Source organism: Typopeltis vanoorti, chromosome 15 (genome assembly GCF_054136105.1).
Source record: "Typopeltis vanoorti isolate ZY-2024b chromosome 15, IOZ_Tvanoo_1.0, whole genome shotgun sequence".
Classification (NCBI taxonomy): domain Eukaryota; kingdom Metazoa; phylum Arthropoda; class Arachnida; order Uropygi; family Thelyphonidae; genus Typopeltis; species Typopeltis vanoorti.
In genome coordinates this window covers 66,284,835-66,309,179 of record NC_143563.1, presented here as the reverse complement: position 1 = coordinate 66,309,179, position 24,345 = coordinate 66,284,835, and the positions used below count along the sequence as shown (strand labels likewise).

General features: G+C 33.5%; 1 protein-coding gene across 1 annotated transcript in view; it reads left to right on the top strand.

Annotated features, from left to right (window-relative positions):
- Positions 1 to 24,345, top strand: part of Mcm6 (minichromosome maintenance 6) — a 168,193-nt gene that overhangs the window by 109,120 nt on the left and 34,728 nt on the right. The window contains exons 11-12 of the mRNA XM_090405865.1: positions 7,884 to 7,991; positions 17,137 to 17,292. Of these exons, the coding sequence (XP_090261991.1) occupies positions 7,884 to 7,991; positions 17,137 to 17,292 (264 nt within the window). The remainder of the gene's footprint in view (positions 1 to 7,883; positions 7,992 to 17,136; positions 17,293 to 24,345) is intronic.

Genomic DNA, 24,345 nt, shown 5'->3' with positions numbered 1-24,345 from the left:
CAAGGATTGCCTAGAAAGCCTGAAGGATCGTCAATTTCGAGAAAAAAAGCCTTGTGTTCTCGAACCGGTCAAGCCATTACGATAAACCAAGATTCTATCGTACTGATGTGACCAAAAGGAGAAAGCTAGAATCAAGCAAAGAAATATCTCTCAGGATCTGTGATAATAAGCTAAGTAAATCAACTGTCCCGGTAAGAAAATCCTTTCTAAGTCTTTCGTGAATATACTAAAAGAAAGAAGGAAAGTGCATTGCTATGATGACAATTCCTGTTTGAAAGTGTGATTAAGTGAACATTGTTCTGTGAGAACGGGGTATAAGCTAAAATTGACTTATTAAGAATAAGTAATAGAATGATAGGACTTTAAGATTTCTTGGTGTGTGATTAATGATTTGTGCATGCAATTCATGAATGACTAAGCAGAGTTGATATCTAAAGCAATTGAATAGATAATCATTTATAAGATTTGTACTAAAAGCCTTTTTTCAATAAGAGGGGTAGAAGCCTATGCATATGAAAATAACCATGCTGCAAATGCTCTACTGTAAAGTTATTATTGTTTTAATGTGAACTTGTTTATTTCATAATCACATTACTTTCATTTGAAATATGATCAATTAATGTAATTTCTTGTGATAGTGTATTAAATGTTTCTTATTTAATCTATATCTGGTGATTGCCTGATTTATTTCATTGCACCGCTCATTTAACAGTTTGAATCTAAGCGGGAACCCTATTTAATGAGAAGATAATGAAAGGCTAGGCAAACACGACTGTTGTAAGACTTAAGAATAAATTTAAAAAGAAAGTTTCGGTCTAATGTGAGGCCACATCCAGCTTATTAGAGGCCTGAAGTGGCTTAGAAAAGCTCCATCTTTGGTCTTTAGAGTGAAGTTTCGTGCAACACTGTTCCTTAGCCATCACACATGGTAGGTTTACAGCCTTTCATGGATGAGAGTCAGAAAAAAAAATTTAAAGATGCCACTCAGTATTCTCCTGAGAATTCCAGAGACAATGTACGAAGTATGACTATCATGTCCAAGGATAAAATAGTCTCACTTGCTCAAACTATTTACCCAGCAAGTGTGAATTTGCATAGGCACGTTTTTCCTAGTTCTCCATCTAGACCTCTAGGTATAAGATGTCTTTTCATTGTCTAGTGATTCACCAGCACCTCTGCTTTTTTCTTTTATCCCCCCCCCTTTCCACATGCATTGTAGATGACACCTTTCAAGGACATGACATGGGATGTATATTGTAGAGACTCAAAGCCTCCATGTCCTTCTGTAGACCATCAGTATATCCATACACGTTTTAAAGAATTTTGTTTGTGTAAATTAGTGTAAACTCAAATTCAGTTGTTAGTGCATTTATATTGTGAGAGCTGCATGATTAATTTCTTGTTTTTATGTGTGTGAGTGAGTGAGATATTGCATTGTTTACATGTAGCACTAATTTTTAATAGAGTGATTTTACTTGTTCAAAGTCTGGCTTAAAATTAGTATTATAGTTTAATGTTTGTATATGTTTAAAATACATAAGTTAAAGAGACTTACTTACTTGACTGAAACTGTGAGATCTTACCTCTTTCAAGCAAAGTGCCATGAAGATAACATGTAATGGAAATGTCTTGTCTTACTTCATGACTGAAGCAGAACTGGAAGTATCAAGCAGACTGGAGCATACACGAGTAAAAAGAACATCATAACAGAAAACTGTTGGTTAGAGCTGTGAAAGTGAGAGAGATAGAGATACGTTGAAAGATATGGAAAGATTTTTGGAACGAGTAAGAATAAAGTTCTATGAGTAGCAGTCTTTCATAAAGAAAGATGTTTTGAAAGTTATTGAGCAGTTATGGTACCAAGGTAACTGGAATAATAGTTGTGGAAGAAATTTATAATAAAGGAACTTTGGAACTTGATAAATGAAGTTTCTTGTATAGGAAGAGAAATGTTTATCAGTTATTAACACTCTGAGTCCTAGACCTACTGGGACTTAAAGACCTATCGATGTATATTCACATTGATAGGACTCGAAGTGTCAAAGGTTCCATTAGTAATCATTAAATCCATTAATTCCATTAAATCGGTGATGATTTAATGGCTGTTTTGGAGAATAGTTACTGCAAATTAATTTTTTAAGTGTTCAGTAGTTTTCTTTAAGAATCCTTCGTACAGCAAGAGGAGAAAAGATTGTGAATCTTGAAGATGAAAATAGAAAGAAGAAAAATGCTGTGATTTTTCTAGTTTTCAAGAGTGGTCCAGATGCAGTTAAGAGACGTTCTTTTCAACTGGTATATTTTGGGGCCTCAAAACCAAATAAGATATGATTTAGTTAATTGTCTTTTTAGATTTTAAGATGAGCTACTGTGGTTAAAGATCAAAAATATTGTAAATTTCTTTTCATGTATTTTAGTATTATTAATTTTTCAGTTTTCATTTTTGTAAATAGAATTTTGTAAATAAGACTTGATTTGTTTAATTATTGTAGAATTTGAGATTAAATTTTGAGAATAGGTAGCGAATTATCATAGCACATATATCTAGGATCTTACTTGTGTTCTTAGATTTCACCGTAAAAATCTGATGCCATTGGCAGCCTATTTTTACAAAAGACAAAATTTATTACAAGAATAATGAAAGTTAAAACTTTTACAATGCTGCAATTGTCAGGATTTAATAGTTTAAAACCTATTTTTCATGTCCATGCTCCACCTCTTATCCTGATGGCACAGAATAGAATAGGCATACCCTGGTCATATAACAGATTAGGTTCCAAATTGCCATTACATGGCGAATATTTTTTTTTGGCAATGCATATAGATATGTTGAATAATGTGAAAAAATGTTGTTTAATAACATTTTTTTCAGCAGTCTGTGTGTAACTCTTGTAAATAAAGCATTTATTTACATCAGATACACAGCCGACAAATAATTTTCACAAATAAAAGTTATTCTGAATAGCTTGGCTTAGGGAAACATGAAACTAGTTTGGTCATCTACACCAGCGCTTCCCAAACTGTGGGCCGTAGGTTTTGTTGAGGGGGGACCATGAAATAATGAAAACAAAATTAAAGTTCTTTTATGTTTTTAATTCTTACTTTGTTTATTACTAATCGTTTTACGTTTCATGCTTGTAATACAAATGTACAATAACATATATCTATCTATATAAAAATATGAGATAATGTGCCATGTCAAATGTGTATGTAAGATGCTAAAAATGTAATATTTGCATTTCATTTTTGCAATATTTGCTGTGTATGTTTTGTATTGAATATAAATACAAAATAAATAAAAAATCGTAATATATGTCTATATTACGATTTTTTTTTCGAGGGGGCCGTAAAATATTTTAATTTTTCCAAAGGGGGGGCCCCCTAACATCCAGAAGTTTGGGAAGCACTGATCTACATTAACGCTTCCCAAACTGTGGGCTGCGGCCCCCTTGGGGGCCATTAGTTTGTTGAGGGGGGGGGGGCTGTGAAATAATTAAAATAAATTTAAAATTGTTTTAAGACTAAGTGAAATGTTTTAAGACCATGTCAAATGTGTCTGTAAGATGCTAAAGATGTAATTTTTGGCAATATTCGCTGTGTATGTTTTGAGTTGAATATAAAAACAATATTATAATAATATAAGTCTGTATTACGATTTTTTTTTTTTCGATGGGGGCCGTGAAATATTTTAATTTTTCAAAAGGGGCCGTTACATCCATAAGTTTGGGAAGCACTGATCTACACCATTAAAAGTTTCCATTTCAGCAGTAAGATAAGAGCTTGGAAGTGAATAGATTTTAAACTATTAATCCTGCCAACTGCAGCATTGTTTAGCACTTTTCACTTAAAATTTTATTGTTGTTTTCAACAACGATAAAATTCTAACAATCGTAATAACAGGTAAGTTTAGCCTGTGACCTTTCCGTTCGATACACCATCATTGCTAAATTTATTAATTTTTAATTGTAATGTCTAATATAAGATTGAATTTTATCTACTATTAATAATCAAGAATGAAATAAAATTGTTATAAACACTGAACTGAAATTTTATATTGGCTTTATTAGTTGACCAGATATTTGTAAAATATTGTCTACAAGTACTGTCTGGCTTCTTCAGGACGTGTAATGGTACATGGAACTAACGTTTACTAGTAAAAAAGAAGAATGGGGTAACATTCAGTCAAATAAATTAAAACGGTGCGTAAAATCATAAGCATGGGACGTGGTATCGGTCATTGTTTATTGAGTGTGTTATATAGTTTTTGGCAAAATGAAATTCTGGTAAGCTGAGCGAACTTATTAGGCTTTTCTAGATGTTTTTCAGAATCATTCCTTGATTTCTGTTTAGATTTTCTCCAGAGTGGAGTACAACAACGGCTTCTTTGAAGTTTCTACATTGAAAAGTCTCTTCTGTATAGGGCATGGAGCTTTTATCCCGATCGATGGTGTGGTTAGAGATCGAGAAGTAATGGGCTAATCCTGAAGTAGCTGTTCTGTTGTTGTTCACGTCTCCTACATGTTCTTTTATTCGAATTTCCAGGCTTCTCGATGTTTGCCCTATGTAATTTAATCTACAGGAACATGGAATGTTGTATACACCTGCAGATTTGAAGAAGGCATTAATGTCCTTTAGTGATCTTAAACTCACTTTGAGAGCAACTCAAAGAGAAACTTTGAGAAACTACTGTTGTTCCTCGAGTCCTAATGAAAGGAACAACCCAATATAGTCCCCTAGCAGGCTATATTGGGCTGTCTTGGCTGATGTTCTCATGATGCAAGCCTCCCAAATTTGAGGCAGTCTCATGCACCCAAATTTGTTGAGGTTTGGAAAGTTTAGCCCATGCTTGGACATCCACTGATTCTATGAACAATCTTTCATGTTTAAACTTGCTGCGGTGTATTAATGTGGCTTTCTTCCAATGTATTCTGTAGCGGGTATCCAGAGCATTATCCGCAAGCCAAGAGTGGCTGTACTGGTGAAATTTGATTGAGAGAAGTTGTAAAACTGGCAAAGAGGAATATATGAACTTGTTAAGTTTAACAATTCTGATCTTTTGAAAGTAATGATAAGCTGAACTTTGCTATATATACAGTAAAACCCCGAAGTTGCGCGGTAGGTGGAACCAACAAAAAGCGCATAGGTCGGATTCACGTAACTCGGGGTATAATTTTGCATGTAATTTATATATACAAACATACAATTGGGACCAAAGGTTTAAAAAAACACCTATATTTTTTAAGAAATATAATCATAATTGTAGTTTTTCATAAAAACTACAATTATGAAATGATTTTATGAAACCATCGATGTCGATGGTTTCATAAAATCTAATAGATTCGTCTGATGGCATAATGTCTTTTTCTTATCATGCAAAATTTCTTCATTTCATAGCAAGCTAATGATTTTTTTATTCCTTGCCTTGTGGCTACAATTCGTTCCTCGTTAGAATCTATGTCCTCAAAAATCTGTAAACCTTTCTTTATGATTGTTCTTACTGTGGATTCCGAACTTCTTTGTTAGCTCACAAATTTTCATTCCACTTAACAATGTTGAGTTTTGTTTCCAAAGTCAATGTTTTTCTTTTCTTGCTAGCTGTAAAAGAATCGGACTTGCTTCTTTTGGATGACATTATTATTTTTTATGTGATAAAATTTTTATCAAGAACATAACATTAAAATCGCAAGTTTGTAGACTATAAAAATCGTGTATGAATGGAGACCGTGATTTTTTTTTGCTAGAAATTTTACTAGAAATGGCCAGAGAAGGTACAAGTAAACAAAATGTCTGGAAAGAGCAAACTCTCTTCTTTTCTATAGTGAATTTGATCTATGGATGAAGGTGAATGTGGCCAAAAAAGCAAAAACATTCATGTTGCTGTCCCTGAAAGAAAGTTGAGGTTTGAAGGATGGAAAACAAGGTATTCTCTAGATGATTTAAATAGTAGTTGGCCAAAGAGGAGGTGGGAATAAAGGATTCTCCATGTTTGTGCCTTGAATCTTTATAGATCTTATTCTTCCAACTAAAGTGACCTGATTACATGACAAATTCAGATATCTTCACTAAATCAAAAGGAAGTTCCTCAGAAAATAACTGAATCTTCTGATTGCTTGGACATCCACTCTTTAGTGGCAAACATCTTCCTGACTGAAATGGTTCATTTATTTTCATGGCACTGTTCTACAGGCTAGATCTTTGTGAGAAAGCATGCAGAATGTTTAATAAATTATCTTGACTGCCCAACATGTGCATTTAATGAATGCTTTAATTTTGTTGCTCTATAGAAATATCAATACAGTTTGCATTATCTAAAGGGACAGCCCTTTTTTGAGGCTCTTCCCAGTAAATCATATAAATAAGATGTCCTCCAAAATAAGTAACATTCAACCATTCTTTCTATAGCATATTTCTATCCTAGTTCACATTATCTAATATAGAGTTCAGTTCAGTGAATTGAGTTTTTATGAGATTGAGTGATCTCTTAATAGGTGGATTCATTCTGTAATAAGAAGGTGATTTTTCTGCTTCAATCAGCTCTGTCCATAACCACTATAGCTTTTCCTTTATCCTCTCAAAATGGTTAGGTAATTGTTCCATTTAAATGAAAGGAATGCATGGATTCCATGGAAGAGTTTTGCGGAGTAAGTCTAGCTGTCATTAACAAAGAAACAACTTCAAAATGAAGTCTGTTAGTGTCATCACTTGGGAGACAAGAACTGAATACTATTCTCACATTTTGGGTTGTGCCCCTAGACATCACGTAGAAATAATTGCCTTAGTAAGAAACAAGCAGTGAGATTAATTAATGATCCATCTCTTGCCAATTCATTCCATTCCATTCTCCTTTCAATTTATGCAACTCGCATTTTTTACCAGTTTTTTTGTGCTTACCTTACTGTTCATCAGAATTGGTATTGATTATTCCCCTGTTCTCCTATAACTGTGAAAACACTGGTAACAGGTGTTCAACACCATTTCACATAAGAACCCCAAACTCGGACAACAGATTTTCTTCCTCTTCATTCATTTCTTTTGTTGCCATTTCGGAAAAGTGGCAAGTCTTATATATTTCCTAAAGAATATGATCCATGGGTCTTCTAATCAAATCTTAACCCTTTATTCTTTCTCTTCAGTTGCCTATTCACAGTGCTAATATACAATTGGTAGACCAGCCTCTCGTGTATGGAATTACCATTAAAATAAATAAAAATTGATAATGAAGTAGCCTACTTTGTTACAAAGTTAATTTCATCCATGTGGTGGAGACTAAATCACTTAAAGTAGACAAAAATAATATTCTAAACACAATATTCTTACCACTTATGATATGGCACATACATGTTTGAACTATAGACTTAGGTTTCAGTAATGACTTAATGAAAGATCTGAATCTATTTCCAAGTAAGATGACATCTGTCTTTTGGTGTTGGAAAGACATGGATTTTAATCCTGTCTAGAATGATAGGAATGTTTATAGAAACTTTTCAATTGAAATAAGTTGGCTAGTCTCATACAGGGTTATTTACGTTTTTTTTATTATTATTATTATTCTGTAGAACAGCCAATTTGGCATGAGAATATATGCAGTTAAGAAGCAGAATATACATGTCTCATAGTCTTAGTTGCTTTGCCCCCAAACTTTCAAGGTGAGCGTGTTATATCAATTATATAAAGCAACAAAAAATGCTTAAATAGTTCTGAAAATATAATATGTTAAGAAATAGGTAGTGACAAAAAAAGAAAGAAAAAAAGTTAATTTCTTATTGTGTTCTCTGTAAGTTGGCAGAAAATTTATAAATTTTAATCTCAAATTTTTAAATTCTGGAATGATTAAATTTATGCAAGAGTTTGTTAAATTACTTATAATATATACTCTGTGGTTTCAGGGTGTTTGCTGTATTGATGAATTTGATAAAATGGATCCTCGAGATCAAGTTGCCATTCATGAAGCTATGGAACAACAAACTATTTCTATTACCAAAGCAGGAGTGAAGGTAATTTTATTTAAATATACTGTTGTTATTTATCAGTAAATCGACAAAAGAAAGCATCCTCCACTCTCCTCTCCTTTAATGAATATTAGTCTTCTGCATTTCTGTGCTTGTCTTTATTTTTACTCTCAAATTGCTTTGTTAGGTCTCCCAAGTTGACATTGGGTATAACATTTTAAGTTATCAAATTTTATGAAACAGAATAATGAAAAGTATAAAAAATGCATTCATTAATTAGTTACAATTTTTTTTTATACTTATTTATTATTTTTTTAAGTTGTTTAACAAATGTTGATGGTAATGTGCATAAGGTAATTTGTGGAAAATCTTTTCCATGATACACTCACTCATATAATAAGCATCTAGATCAGGGGTTGCCAAACTTCTTTGACTGTCGACCCCCTTTAGGAGTTTTTTGACTTTTTATCGACCCCCTCTATTTTACTATTGCATAATTATAATAGGACAAGCAAAAAAGACACTTATGTGAGTTTTTAGATTTTTATTTTATAGTTACAGTGTTTATTGTATGCATAATATAGTATATATTATTATATTGGCTTAACGTCAGAGGGATACATTTTTGTTTTTGACGTTCTTCTTAACATTACATATTTGATAGGAGGGATAAATAATATATAAAATATATTTATATAAAACCACTGACATCCCTTTATTGGCAAATGTGTCATTTTGGCCTACTTGATTGGCCTCCGTAACTATTTTCATGACCTTGCTCCATCTTACAGGTCCTATTCGTGTCATTGTTCCTACGATTCACTCTTAATTGCATTGTCATTCAGGATGGAGGTAATCCAAGTTAACCAAATTAAATATTACCCGTACAATGATGTCTTATATTTTTCTATCGACCCCTAACAATGTTATATCGACCACTTTGGCGACCACTGATCTAAATTATTATGTACACATGTTAATAACAATAGAAACCTGCTTTAGTTTGCAGAGCAATCAACTTGTTTGCCCCCTCTGGATTTTTTTCCTGCTATCAGACACCTGTTTCACTAATTTTTGCTTTCCTGTTCAGTTTAAGTGACCATGCCACTAGAGAGTAACCCTGCCCACACATTCCTCGATGCTAACAATGTCAAGTTCTTCCCTGCCATCATCATTTTTAATATGATTCTGCCATTGATGTCATCTCTTCACTCCTAAATTTTCTCAGAACATTCATACTTGTGGTCTCCAGTTTTTAATCAACTTTTATTTTTAATCCAGCTCCTCACATCCATAAGTTATAATTAACTTGAGCTGTCTTGTATATAACTAGTTTAGTGTTTTGACTAATTTCTCTCTTATTTTATATAAATTTATTAATTTGACTTCCTACCATTCATTTTGTTTTGAATAATTTCTCACTTATTCCATTCAAATTTTATTCATTTCATGGATTATATTATCAAAATTGGTATTGATACCAATCTACCATACCAACACAGCTTTGCTTATTCTGTTGTTTGTTTCCATATATATAATTTGCATTCTTTACTATGAATTGTGCCTAAATAGCTGAAATTACTATTATTATTTTGGGCGACTCCAGGGAGTCCTTAGACTCATCGAGGGAGGTCCTAAACATCATGTCCACACAACTATTCGACATTCTCACAGTATCTATCATACCTTGCCTTGAACTTATTCACTGTCATAGCACCCACAACAGACTCTGGCAGCTTATTCCACTCATTTACCACTCTAAAAGTAAAGACCCCAGCTCTAACACCCTTGCTAACCACACTCTTGCCCAGCTTCCATAGATGTCCCCTAGTTCTCCCACCACCAGTCCTGATCTCAAAAATATCCTCTGAATTAATCCTATAGAAACCCTTCAGCAATTTGAATGTCTCAATCATATCTCCTCTTTTCTGCCTATCAACCAATCTCTGCAACCCACAAATCTTCAACCTGTTCTCATAAGGTTCATTCAACACATTGCAGCTGATGTCCCTGCCAGATTTTCAGTTTTTGTCTTTTTACTGTTAATTTTCTTACCAAATTTGTTACAGCAGTTATTCAGTTTAGTTAAGCAATCCTGCAGATTTGTACTGGATTTATTAAAGAGTATAACATCATCTGCATAAATTGGAGCTGAGATTAACATCCCCAATTTTGATATCAGACTTAATACCACATTGTTTCATAATATGATCCATCCAGATAAAGAATAACAGTGGAGATAGTGTGCATCCCTGTCTCACATTTCATTTTACATGAAACCATTTCCCTGTACTTCTTGAATTCTAAGTGCTGACTTACAGCTTGATATAATGTTCTGTTTACTCCAATATCACTGTAATGTTTTGAACAACTTTTCTCTTGGCACCTTGTCGTATGCCTTTTCCAGATCTATGAAACTTAAATACAGATCCTTGTTATATTCCTGTGATTTCTTTACTATTTATCTTAGAGAGTCTGATCTTAACAACCTCTATTTGGTCTGAACCTAGCTTGTTCTTGCCCAAGTTTCCCTTCCACAATTTTTCTTGGCCTGTTCTCAAGGCTTACAGTTCCAGATCTTACCTGGAACACTCAGTAGGGAAATTCTTCTGCAATTTTCACATTTAGTTTTCTTTCTTTTTTCTATAAAAGAGTACTATGAGAATTCAATTCCAATCATCCAGAATTTGACATTATTACCATGCTTTCTGAATTATGCACTATAATCACTCTAAAACATTTATTTTTGTTTATTAATTTATGTGGCTCCCACCCATGAAAGGTTTTTTTTTACATAGTCCAGAAACTCTTCTTTAGAGACCAAACATGGAAGTTTTCAAGCCACTTCAGGCCTCCAATAGACTTGTCACTTCTGTGTTTATAACTGCACACCACACATTCATTTTGCGGAGGGAATCTTATTCAGGAGCTAGAAACTCTTTCATTGGAACAACTAGATTGGTTAGATTAGCAATTATGCCCATTTACTCAGAAATGTGGAATTTTGCTTCTGAAAATATAACTGCTAAGGAATTTGTTTTCTTCTTCCATTTCACGTACAATCATAGAGAATTCAAAATGTCTTGCCTATCAATTTCATTGATAAGCTGAACAATGTGCAGTTAAAAATATCTTCTACTGGAATCTTTTTAAAAGCACCTTGTGAAGAGTGGACTTGGAAATATGCAGCTCCAACTTGCATGTGTTGTTGACTTCTTTAGACTTTATTGAAATGACTTGAAAATGTGTTCAGCAGTTTAATGATTTTTTAGGAATCCTATAGATATGTTTATCATTGCCAGTGTCTTTAAATGCTTATGCCACCTCAATATATTTATTATCAGATGAATTGTTTTGATAGATTCACCTAAATTCTAGTAGTACATAATCACTGACTCCAATTTTGTATACTGTAAAAGACACTGCGCCTTTTGGTTAATCTCTTTGTCATCTTCATAATTAGAATGGGATTTGCAAGCATGCACTGAATAAGTGAGCATCTATATTAGGTTTGGTAACAATTGACAATTCGGCTTGAAAAATATTTGTAAAAAAAATTATTTTTTTTGTGTGGAAATCCTTTGTGACATTTATTTCTCGCTATAGAATTACCTATTTTATTTCTGTTGGCAGTTTTTTAATTAGCCACCATCATTTTGTAACTGTAATTTCTTGTAGACAGGCTTAGATATTAGCATTATTCATCTTAAGTTTGATGGTATTAAACAATTGCAGAAAACAAAATGATTATTAACTAACTAGCTAATATTTTGCTGGAATTTGAACCAGCATCTTCATAGCATAGACATCAATAGTGTTGGAAATAATTCAAACCATAAGGGACTAATAGACAAAGGGAACAAATTAGCATCCTCTAATATTGGATAAGCCATACTTGTTAAGAGAGTATTTCATTGCATCTGCTGACTCCAAAAACAGTGTGACTCATAATGGATTTTTCGACATAGTACAATAGCTTTTTTTATCTAATTTTCCGTGAAAGCGTGTTCAAAAAATACTGTCTCTGAGACAGTATTAATAGGCACAAGACAATTGCAGAAAATCTTTGAGCCTCTTCAACTGAAAGTGAGTTAGCCAGTCTCATGCAAAGGTGTTGATTTTTCCTCTCGAAACATTGCTTTTTTTCAAGATAGAAGATGGTGTTTGTCTTTCATGAAAAGGTTTTTTCTTTTCTGGTGTATTCTAAATATAGAGGACAGGATTAGTAGTGATTTGATGTTATGTGTTTGGAAAGGAATGTGTGGGGGGGTCCATATAGTATTTCATGTGTTTCATAGGGGGGTTGTAGCATGGTAAATTCTGTAACAGAGCTGTGTCATTAGAACAAATATAAGTTAGTGTTTTAATTATACCATATTGTTGGGCTGAATGATGGTGAAATGAATGAATACCTATCATAAAAATCACTTTCTTTAATCTGAAACTGCATATTTTTAGCTTTATTTTTGCACGTCATCACCTGCATTCATTTACTTGCATCATAACAGCAAATTATAATATATGCACATAATTTATGCATAAATTATAGTGCATAATATGCCAGTCTAGTTTTCCAAAGTGAATAGCATACTTATTCTCAAACCAAGAGACCATACTTTCAGATCCAATCGTGGGTACATAGATGTTTGTGAATTTTTAGGTTGGAGATGAATTTCGTTACCCATTGTGAAACTATTGTCCTCTTTGGTGGAGGCTTGAAGTGACTTTCAAAATATCCATATTTGATTTCTAGAGCAGGGTGTACAGATTATGTTTTTAAAAGAAATCATTTCAGCTCATTACAAGCATGATTCTGAGGTGAATGAACATTGTTTTGATATTTTGTATTTTCAGTGCATCAGTTATTTCACATTTTAATAACAGTATTGTGAGTAATAGTTTTTTGCAAATCCAGGTTTGACTGCCTTCTTAGAAACGTAAAACTATAATTCAAGTTGTGCTCAACATTAATATTGAATTGAGTGTTTCATCCTCACTGATATGATTACTATGGTCATCAGGTAGTTCTGCATCCGTTATGCACCATACTTATCAGATGCAGTCAGTATCCACTACGTTTCAAGCACACTAATGGACTATTTTTATCCCATCCTAGCTTATATTCCCTTTCATGTTAGGCTTAATGGCCTATGATGGTCAAGTAACTTGGCTTCTTAGAAGCTTGATACTGATTATGATAGGGTGGCAGATCCTATGGCTATAAATTACATATGTTGCTCTTGCCAGTTTGCCTGTTTTGCCAGATGAAAAACCTGAGATTCTGTAAGGATAAACCTTGCCACCTCTGTATGAGACCAGCTAACTCATCTTCGATTGAAAACCCAATAAAGGTTCTTCACATCCTAGACAAGATTCAAACCCACATCTTTCCAGCCAGAGGGCTTTTTCATTATATTCTTATGAGCAAAATAGTCATATAATGGAAAATAATCCAGTGACTGTTCCAACAGAATGTTTCATTAATGGTTTGTTTCTGTAAGTGAAAATATTTCAGCTGTTCAGATAGTAATTTGCTTTATTACAATTATATTTCAGTTATTCAAAACATTAATTTTCTAGAAACAAGACTTTATGGATATTTGTTGTATAATGAAACCTGTGGAGCATTCATGACTTAGTCATGAATGCTCATACACACGTAACCACAGTAATAACATTTTTATTAAGTAAATATTTCTTCCTAAGTATCATAGGACATCTTCAGTACAGTTTAATTCAGACAGTACTAGGAATTACATACAGTTAGGGCGCATGCTTACAATGGAATCCCTCTATGCATGCAGTAGCGTGTTATAGAATTAAATGAAAATATATCTGAAAAAAAAAAAAAATTGCATTAAAATGAGATAACATATAAAATTATTTTACACAATTTAGGATGACAATTTCCCAGTCTTTAGGGATAGTAAGAATGTCATTATGGTTCAAATTAGGTCTGTGGACATTTATATAAAGAACGTGCTGAAGCCCTACATCACAGACCTAATTTTAACCATAATGACTTTATGGATATTTACTATAATAATAATATTTACTCACTTCATTGTTATTTAGTGAGAAATTAACACTCAACATCAAACTATGTATTTTCATTAACTGGATTCATAATTATGAATGTTAGGCTGGAAGATAACATAATTATAGCACTTAATGTTTATAAAAATGCTTTATTAAAATCTTTGAGAAAGCTGGGTATCAGTAGATATTTTGGAAATATTTAATAATATTGAGACTTTTATAAAATTAGTTGACTAGTGTTAAGTTGGAGTGAAACTTAAATTTACAGAAAATTACGTTTCATACGGACTTAACATGGTCCCTATGCTTTGGGGAGCAAATAATGATTTGTCAGGCTAAATAAGCAATTGTATAGCAATCAAAAATTTACTAAACAGAGAATAATTTAGTTTTATGTCTTATCTTGTATTGTATTGTAAAGTTTTTATTATATGTAAACCTGTTTAGTCGTAACTATTTTGTAAGTACCTAACAATTGCTGGGAAAGAAATGATATTCCATAATGCGAAATGGCCGACTTCTGTAACACGTATTTCAGTGCACTGGTATATCCGTTAGTAAGCACGGTGCCCCCCCCCCTTCATTACTACACTCCATAAGTTGCGTGAAAATTCTGCATGTGGTGCTGAGTGACGCTAAGAAAGCTTGACATAGAAGAATGACGAAGCAGAAAGGAGTGGCGGGGAGTTTAAAAGTGCATGTAACACTGAAGACAGGGCTTTTTTTTTTTTTTTTTTGCTGCTGGTCGGGTGTTCCTGTGTTCTCGTAGGTCCAGCTGGTGTGGAGCCTCCACGTGGTGTTCCTTTGTTCGAGGAGGATCCGAAAGAATGACTTGGAAGCCTACCAGTCGGCAACCAGCCCAGCAGACGATAATTGCAATAGATTGCAGAGATATCCCGATACAAAGTACAGAAGGAATCCGTAGAGAATATCCTGAAAATGTGGGAAGTGAACTAGACATCGAAGGTGAATATTTGACTAGATTAGTGAAGAGGCCAGAGTAACATGCCAGCAATTGGTAAAGTACATTTTTTTATATCTTCTAACTAGTGGAAATGATTAGGAAGATTAATTGTAAGTGTTACAAGAGACTCTTGAGACAGCTAATTGATTAATTGTGTAAGGAAGAGGAGAATGTACGTAAAATTTATGCAGCAGCCAGTATCTAGAAAATAGTTCATAAATGAACGAGATAGAGAAAGTCATTGTATGAAATAGTCTTGTGAAAGATTGTAAGGATATTTAATTAAGTCTGAATATAATGTGAATAGGATTGTTAGATATAATGTGAATAGAATTTGAATATAATGTGGATGGAATTAATTGAATAGAGTAGCATAACAAGAGTAAGTGTTTAAGTGTCATTAATATGTTTCTCAGATTGAAATCCATGGGAAAGATAAAGTAATTGTAAGCAAGAATTAGCATTCTTGCTTACAATTTTTTTTTTGCTTGTTTATATTAGTGTCATAAAGTGTATTATATGTCTTTGCTTGAATTAAATATTTTGTTTAAAGTATAAATGTTGTCTTGCCTGAGATTTGTACCTACTGCACTTGCTCATAAAATTTGGCGAACCTAAGCAGGAGGATAGATAGTAATAGGTCATGACTGCAGATATGATAATTGTAGTTGATAAGATTGAAAGCTGACTGTGTTCTAATTCCTTGGTGATACAAGCTTAGTATAATCTAGGATTCAGGGTGGCACAGCAGAAAAAAATAAATTTCTCTGAGTCTGAATAAGGAATTAGAACCAGTGCTGAGACAAAGGAATAGGCATCCGCCATTAGCATTTCCTTTGTCTCACAAACCAACAGTTTCACTCTTGTCAGTGATTCGGTCTGAGATAAGTTTAAGTTGAGTAAAATAGATGAAGTTTAAAGTAGGTGATATTAGATAAGCAATAAGAAAGGAATAAGAAAGAAATATAAAGAGAAAAGTAGAACAAAGAGATTATATATATATAAGGGATAAAAGAGAGACATAAAATATAAGAAGAAACAACATAACACTAGTTAACCAACTGGTTAATAATCTCTCTTCTATAACTGAATAGTTTGTGATTTCATGCTTTTCCCCATGATGCATAGATTTTCATCATGTTACTTGATTGGAAAGGGCACCTGATTTCAAATTTTATGATGGAAATTTTCTGGGCCTTTTATGAAGTGAGATTAAGTTAATGTTATATTGAAGAAGTAGAGTATTTTAATAATAAATTTAATCTTTTATCCAAGTGTGAGCAAACAAAGTTTGCGCCTGAAAGTATCTTCAGGACTGGGGGTAAGGTAGTACAACACCAGGCAACTCGTTGCAAAGGTGGACCAAGCTAACATCTCTCCTGTCTCAGTATCTCCCATAATGCAAAACACATCTCCTTGTGGATATGTATAATGTTATGCATTAAGGGAAGGGCCACTACCCAGACTAGTTTCGACCTTTATTGAGGTCTCTTCGGTGGAAACCAGGCCCAGACGTGGAGATACTAGGCAGAAGCAATAGCGAGGTCATCTTTACCTGTAGGAGTTGCCAAAAGGTGTGCCACCTTTTTTAAATTACTCTGGATTTAGAGAAAGATGTTGAAAGTTTATTTTTCACTTGGTTAGATTATAATAAATTTAGTTTAATCCTTTATCCAAGTGTGAGCAAACAAAGTTTGCGCCTGAAAGTATCTTCAGGGTAAGGTAGTACAACACCGGGCAACTCGTTGCAAAGGTGGACCAAGCTACCGTCTCTTTTATCTCAGTATCTCCCATAATGCAAAACACATCTCCTTGCGGATATGTATAATGTTAAGGATGTTATAATGATAAAGGATTAAACTAAATTTATTATAATCTAACCAAGTGAAAAATAAACTTTCAAGTAGAGTATTTTCTTATACAAAACAAACTACTCCATTAAAGTACATGCACTGTATTTGATACTTACAACAGAGAAAGATATATACAGACTATCTTATCCTATCCTATCAAACTGTTTTTCAAGATAACTACTAATGATCTCTTATGGCCAAGTATCCCTCTGGGTTTCTAATACTGAAAAGATGATGATTTCATATGAATTTTTATTTCAGTGATACAATCCATTATTTTCTTAATTCACAGAGGCTTAGTACCCAAATTAATTTATTCTGCTAATAATTTCAGGCAAGTCTGAATGCTAGGACATCAATATTAGCAGCTGCTAATCCAATTGGTGGACGTTATGATCGCACTAAATCACTGAAGCAGAATATCACATTAACTGCACCACTCATGTCAAGATTTGATCTATTTTTCATCTTGGTTGATGAATGTAATGAGGTGAGTTTAAAATTTTGCTCTTTAAGTTCTAGATGTAAATTCCAAAAACTGTTATAAGTGAATTACTAGCATTACTTATAAATCATATTCAAGGGAAAGTAGCCAGGATTTTCTTTTATATACAGACCAGTCTGAGAATACATGCAGTTGAGACATTTGTCTTCGCATTGATTCTAATGCCCAACACAGATCCACCTTAGTTCTTAAAAATAGTAGTGGTATATCTTTTTTTGTTTGTTCCGAGATGAATATTATTTAATAAAACACAACTTGCATGGGAAAAATAGTATTTCTTTAACAGCTAGTTTTTGACATGGTTTCTATTTCCTGCAAGTGAATAATAGTAAATGTTAAACCATAAGGGTCTCTTAGCTGAAGATGAGTTAATTAATCTAATGAAGTCAGCATACTTCTTTCTCCCAGAACCTTTTTTTCCCCATCTTACAAAACAGATAAACCAGACAGAACATATCCATCAACAGACTTCACAGATTGATTAACTACCTATCATAACATTATGATTAACAGTTAATCCTCCACAACAGGCAAGCCATCATTCCTAATACATTATAAGGAAGATGAGATGTTAAATTATTTTGTGTAACTTGTGTTGTGCACACTTCCATATTTCGTCATTGTCAGATTTGAAAATAGTTCTGCTATAGTGATGTACTGTCTATTTCCTTCCCTTCAATTCATGTTGAAGGGGAGAAAAGAATGAGAGATATATGAATTCATCACCAACATGTGAAATCACGTGCTTTCTTGTCTGTCACTGTACTAGCTTGATTTTTTTTGTCACTTTTTTGCATTGATTTTTTTTTTTTCGTATTTATTTGTATTGTGGATCCAGTTCTGGTGTTAAACCTTTCAGTAGCACTTGCAAAAGAATATTGCGGGAAGTTAGTCTCCTTGTTCCAGTTTCTCAGGCCACAAAACATGCAGGTGAAATTGTGGGCGTACTGGAATCGACTGTTAAAAGAATTCATAGGGAATCAAAAGGTGAAGATAAGCCAAAATTTAAATCTCCTAAAAACCACCAGAGAAAGAAAATATATTGAAAATGTAGGTTTGAATGATTTTGAATGTAGATGTTATAAGAACTATTCAGGAATTTTATGTGGTCGAGAACAAAGTGCCAACTGTTCCTAAATTAATTCTTCTGCTGAAATAAAAAAAAAAAATTTTTTTTATTTCAGAAACTTAAACTTTCTCTTGGCAAAGAGAAAGTTTAAGGAAAATACTTCATGAAATTGGATTTTGTTTCAAAAAGTCACACAATAAAAGGAAACTTATCATGGAGCAAAGTGACATAGTTTTAGTTGGAACACAGCATTTGAAAACATACAGTATTTCAGGCAGAAGGAAAAACTGATTGCGTATCGTGATGAAACTTGGATTGACAGTAATTTAACCTTTGGAAAATGTTGGCAATCTAAAGAAGAATGTGGAATGTTACAAACTGGAAATGTCTCGCAGCACATAATAATTTTCTGTGTGGATGGAGAAATGAGTTTTTTACTAAATTCAAATTTACTTTACAAAGCCAATTCAACAACTGGAGATTACCATGGGCAAATGAATTCTGCTATCTTCGTAAAGTGGGCAGAGGAAAAGCTGATTCCAAACCTTCCTAAAAATGTGGTTGTTATAATTGATAATGCTCCTTATCACTCCACCCAGTTAAAGTTCCAAATTCTTGTAATAGGAAGCAAGTCATTACAGATTGGCTCTCTGCAAATAATATTTCTCATTCCCCAGATATGTGAAAAATTGAATTTCTCAACTTGGTTAAAAGAAACTCGCCCAAAACTAAACTATTTAAATTCGACACGATGCTCAAAGAGCATGGATTTCTAGCTTTGAGACTACCATCATATCATTGTGATATTAATGCTATTGAGTATGTTTGGACAGAAGTGAAGAATTTTATTCGTCATCAAAGCGTAATTAGGGATATTAATATGTTGAACCTTTTTAAGTTTCCAGAATAGGCGATTAAAAATATTACAGTTCAAAACTGGGGAAAATATTGCTCTCATGTCACCTCATTGGAAAATATTTATTGGGACAGAGACAGAATAATCGAAGAATTATGTGAGTCTTTGGCGATTAATGTAAGTGAAAGTGAGTGATTCGGGCACTGATTCAGATGACTATGAAGATTAAAAAAATTTGATAAAGGTTTTTTTTTTTTTTTTTTTTTTTTTTAAATTCTATGCATGGTTTCGTTAAAGAGTCACAACAAGTCATAAATAATTAATCGGCTTAGGACATTCAAGTATCTGAGTTCTCTCAACTGTAATTTTAGAATGGTTAAGTGCATTTGAAAAAATTTCTCTTTTTTTTTTCTTTTTTTTTTGTATAATTATTACTATTTTATATAAAACTCTTAAAAATCACTTTTGCTTACAATATTTTTTATTTTATACCTTTTTTAAATTTTGTTAATACTATACATAAAATTTTCCAACTGTTAAATAGTTAAATAATTACCACTTTAAAAACTAGAATGTTCATGAAAGAAAAACTCATTTTCCAACATGTAATAATGAACTCATCCCACAAGACAGATTGATTACCCTATTATCGGAATGGATTCACCTTCTTCTGCCAAACACAGAAGTGTCAAAGGGTCTTTCTTCCGTGCTTGAACAGTATGACTTATTTTCTTGCTCTTACACACAGACAAACATGCATGCATTTTATTAAATACATCACTTCATCAGAGACAGTATCATGTGTTGGTAAATAACATAAAACGGATTTACCTTATGTATATATTTAATTAGTATAACATTTTTGCTCTAATATCGAGGGCATCTTCAGCTTCTCTTTTAAATTAAACAACAAGAACACAAATTGGTATGATCAACAGAATGACACGCGTGATACACTGGCAAGGAATTTGATATACTCTAAGGAGTATATACTAAAGGAAGGTGTTTATCTTGAGCTGAGTCTAGAAAAGTAGATATCTTGTAAATAGGAATGGATTGACATTTGTAGTCTAATGGATCTAAGTAGTTTGGCTATACCTTCTGAGACGCCTTTAACATAGGGAATGGTGATGTAACAGATTTCCGTATCGTTATTTTGATGAGAGGCAGATGTTATTCTGTCTATTTGATCTAAATAACCCCTGGATACCTTCCGTGGTTTAGTGCAGCCTTTGTCAGTGTGGTCCGTGGTCCCACTAGTGGGCCACGAGAGAATTCTATTAGTAAATAAAACTTATATTTGTTTGTAAATTTCTATTTACAGTTTAGAATATGATAAATTAAAAATCCTATTAATTAAAAAAAAAAAAGTTCTTTTATATAATTCTTTTTCTCAATTTCATACTTTACAGGTGTCTCACTTTTTGATATAATTCGTAGTATTCCATTTCTATCTGAATTTTCCTTCAACTTAATTTTCTGAAAAATAATCAAGTTGGTGTATGTTAAGCCAACTATTCATGATTTAGCATTTAGATATCACACGTAAAGTCTCATTTCTGGTGGTAAGTATAGGTAAAGGGTGGGGTGTGAGGAAACTAGTGGACTGCAGCCAGAAGAGTTTGAGAAATATTGGTCAGGTGCAATCAGTGCCAATATATATGCAAGAATTTTTCTCAGCCAAAGGAGGCTCAACACACCTAGGTAGATGGTCATAATTTTTTATTAATGGGTGCATATATATATATATATATATATATATATATATATATCAATTTCCTGACATGTATCCTCAAGGGATGTACAGGATATGATAGTACTGCATGAAAAACTTATATCATTACAACTTCTGATCTACAATTTTTCTTCAAATCAATCTGTTGCCTGTCAAGACTCCAACATTATCAGATCTTATATTTCTGTCTTCTAAGGCACTTTTTACTGTATCAATCCACCTACATCTTGGTCTTCCTCTGGGTCTTTTTCCTGCCAACCTGGCAGAGAACACTTGTTTTGCTAATCTTTCCTCGACCATTCAGTGATCATACCACCTGAGATTGGCTCTGCTAACACATTCCTGGATGCTAACAATGTCAAGTTCGTTCTTAATATTCTTGTTTTTAATATGATATTGCCACTGATGCCATCTGTTTATGTCCCTAATCTTTCTCAGGACTCATATCTATGGTCTCTAGTCTTTGGTCAAGTGTTTTACTTCTAACCCAGCTCTCAGATCCATAAGTTAAATTTGGTTTGTATACAGCTAATTTAGTGTTTGGACTAATTTCTTTCTTATTCCATATAAATTTATTCAATTGACTTCCTATCATACCAGCTTTGTTGATTCTGTTGTCTATTTCCATATTTAATTTACCATCTTCACTAAAAATCGTACCTAAGTAGCTGAAATGTTTTACTTGTTCTATAGGTTCTTCATTCACAGTGCAGTTGATATTTTCATTGTCTTTGTGTTGTTATTGCTGACCTTCATACCAAATCTATTATAACAGTTATTCCCTCATGTGGATTTAATATTAAAAAGTAAATAAATAAATTGAAGCAATATATAAGATGATTGGCAGTTTGTTGAAATCTAATGGGTATGCCACAAGTTATGGTGCAGTAGACAAAGTAAACAAGTATGGCATACAGATTATTATTCTGCATGCATCCTGAAAATCTCAAAATTTCCTTTAAATTCATGTGATACAAAGGAAATTACAGACAGAAAATCAATACTTAACAATTTCTAAATTTTTTTTTGAACATGATGCTGTTTATGATTTCTCAAAGTTTTCTTGATGAAATTCATGTTTTTTAATACTCATTAACAAAACGTTTTCTTATTTGTGTATTTTGTTTGGATTTGTTTTATGGATTAAGCATAAGTGTTTGAATCAAAGTGAAATTTAACAGAAACATGGAGATAACTTCTCAAAGTTGTGGACTGATTTGGCCCAGAAACAAACAACAAAAAAATGTTGGTGGATCTATGTTTGCTTTATGAATTTTGTGCTAGCATTTTAATTAGACCAAGTATAATCAGAGAAGGGTGTTGTCTGAACTTAGTATTCATCAAAGTCTAGTTTTTGGTTAGTCTGTGAGACATGACTTTATTATCAAAAGATGAATCATGTAGTGTTTGAAGAAAATAACTTTAAACTTCTTTGCATTGGGTAATTGGATCGTTTCATGTTTTTAACTTTAAGTGGAATTTATATAAAATAAGAGAAATTAGCCAAAAAACTAGAATATCAGTATATAAAACAGGTCAAGGTGAATTATGAATCTGAGAGTTGTTCAGGATTGATTATAGTGACAGATATAGACTCCAGAAATGTATGGGATTAGAATTTTACATTCTAACAGGTGTCACTAGGATCATTGGACTTATGAACCATTTAGCTACATAATAATTTAATAGTATTAATTTCTTGTAACAGTGAAGCAGTAGAGCAAATATGAGTTCAGTTAATCATAGTCTGCTAATACCTATATGGGAAGCATAATGTGCAAAAACATGTTCTTTGTGTCTACCACTTAAAGGTATCAAGTGTTATCAAAAAGAAACTGAACTATGCTAATAAAATCTTTGACTTACCCAATTTAAATTTGAACTCAGGGCCCCCTTCAAAGTACCCTTCCGAGTTCATACAGTGATCCCACTGCTTTTGCAGTGCTCCAAACGCTTCCCGGAAGTCTTTGTTGAAGTGCTTTGAGCACCGCTTGAGATTCATCTTGGATCTCCTTAACGGTGTCAAACTGCTGCCCTTTCAGCTTCAGTTTCATTTTTGGAAACAAAAAGAAGTCACAAGGGACTGAATCTGGCATGTAAGGAGGATGTGGGACAACTGCCATGCTGTTGGCCCCCAAAAACTCTCGCATTGTTAAGGCGCTGTGAGAGGGAGCCTGGTCATGGTGGATGAGCCAGTTACGGCTTCACCACAGTTCCAGGCTTTTATGATAAACATCTTCTCTCAACCACCTTAAAACATTGCAGTAGAATTCTGCATTGAGTGCCTGGGGCATATTCTCAGTGCATAATTCTCTTAATGTCGAAAAAGACAATCGACGTGTTCTTTGGTGCACTGCTGACTTGCTTTGCCTTCTTCGGTCTTGGTTTATGTGGACTCTTCCAATGTGACAATTGCTGTTTTATCTTCAGGTCGTAGCCGTAAACCCAAGTCTCATCCCCTGTGGTAATCCTTAAAATGAAGATTGGGTCATCGATGACCTTTAGATGAAGATCTTGACATACATTCACACAGTGCTCCTTCTGGTCAGAAATCGAGAGATGGGAACGAACTTGGCAGCGACCGATGCATGTTCAAATCTCTTGTGATGATCGCTTGAGCTGCTCCATATGAAATCTCAATTCTGTCAGCAACTTCGGTGGTGATGGTGATACGTCAATCTGCATGGATGATCTGTTGAATTTTTTCGACATTTTCATGGGTTTTGCTGGTCGTCCTGGCTTCTTATCGCCCTCCAAGGTGGTTCTGCCCTTAAAACGCAAATGCCACTCAGAATGCAAAATTTTACATTTGCTCTTTGTTCTAATATCGTGCTCATGGTGTGATCACAGATAGAACAAACACGTGATAAGAATAGCGTGCATTACACGAGTTCAGGTGCACATAGCTCAATGCCATGTGGCAGGCTGACTCAACAATGTCTATGCCACTGACACATTGCGGCGTGAGACTGTAACACTATCTGGCACGGTCTGGTTTCTTTTTGATAGCAGGTTTTCTTTATCAACAGTTCAACACATTTTCCTTGAAGAGGATTCAGGATCTTTCTTTATAACCTACGGATCTAATAGTCAGTTTTGACATTGTCTCCTTATATACTGATGTTCCTTCTTCCTGTGGCCAAAACTTATTATTCAAGGGCTTTCCTATTGAAATAATAAATATTTTTGACCTGATAATGCATTCAGGTTATTTTAGCCAGAAAAATAAAATCTTGCACATGGATTGAAGATACTACCATGAAGAAATCCTCTTTCCCCCTCCCTTGGCTAACTACTATCTAAAACATCCTTCATGAATGATGCTTTGTTCTCCTCCATTCATTCTGAGCTCTCTTTTTGGGTCCACTATGCAGATAC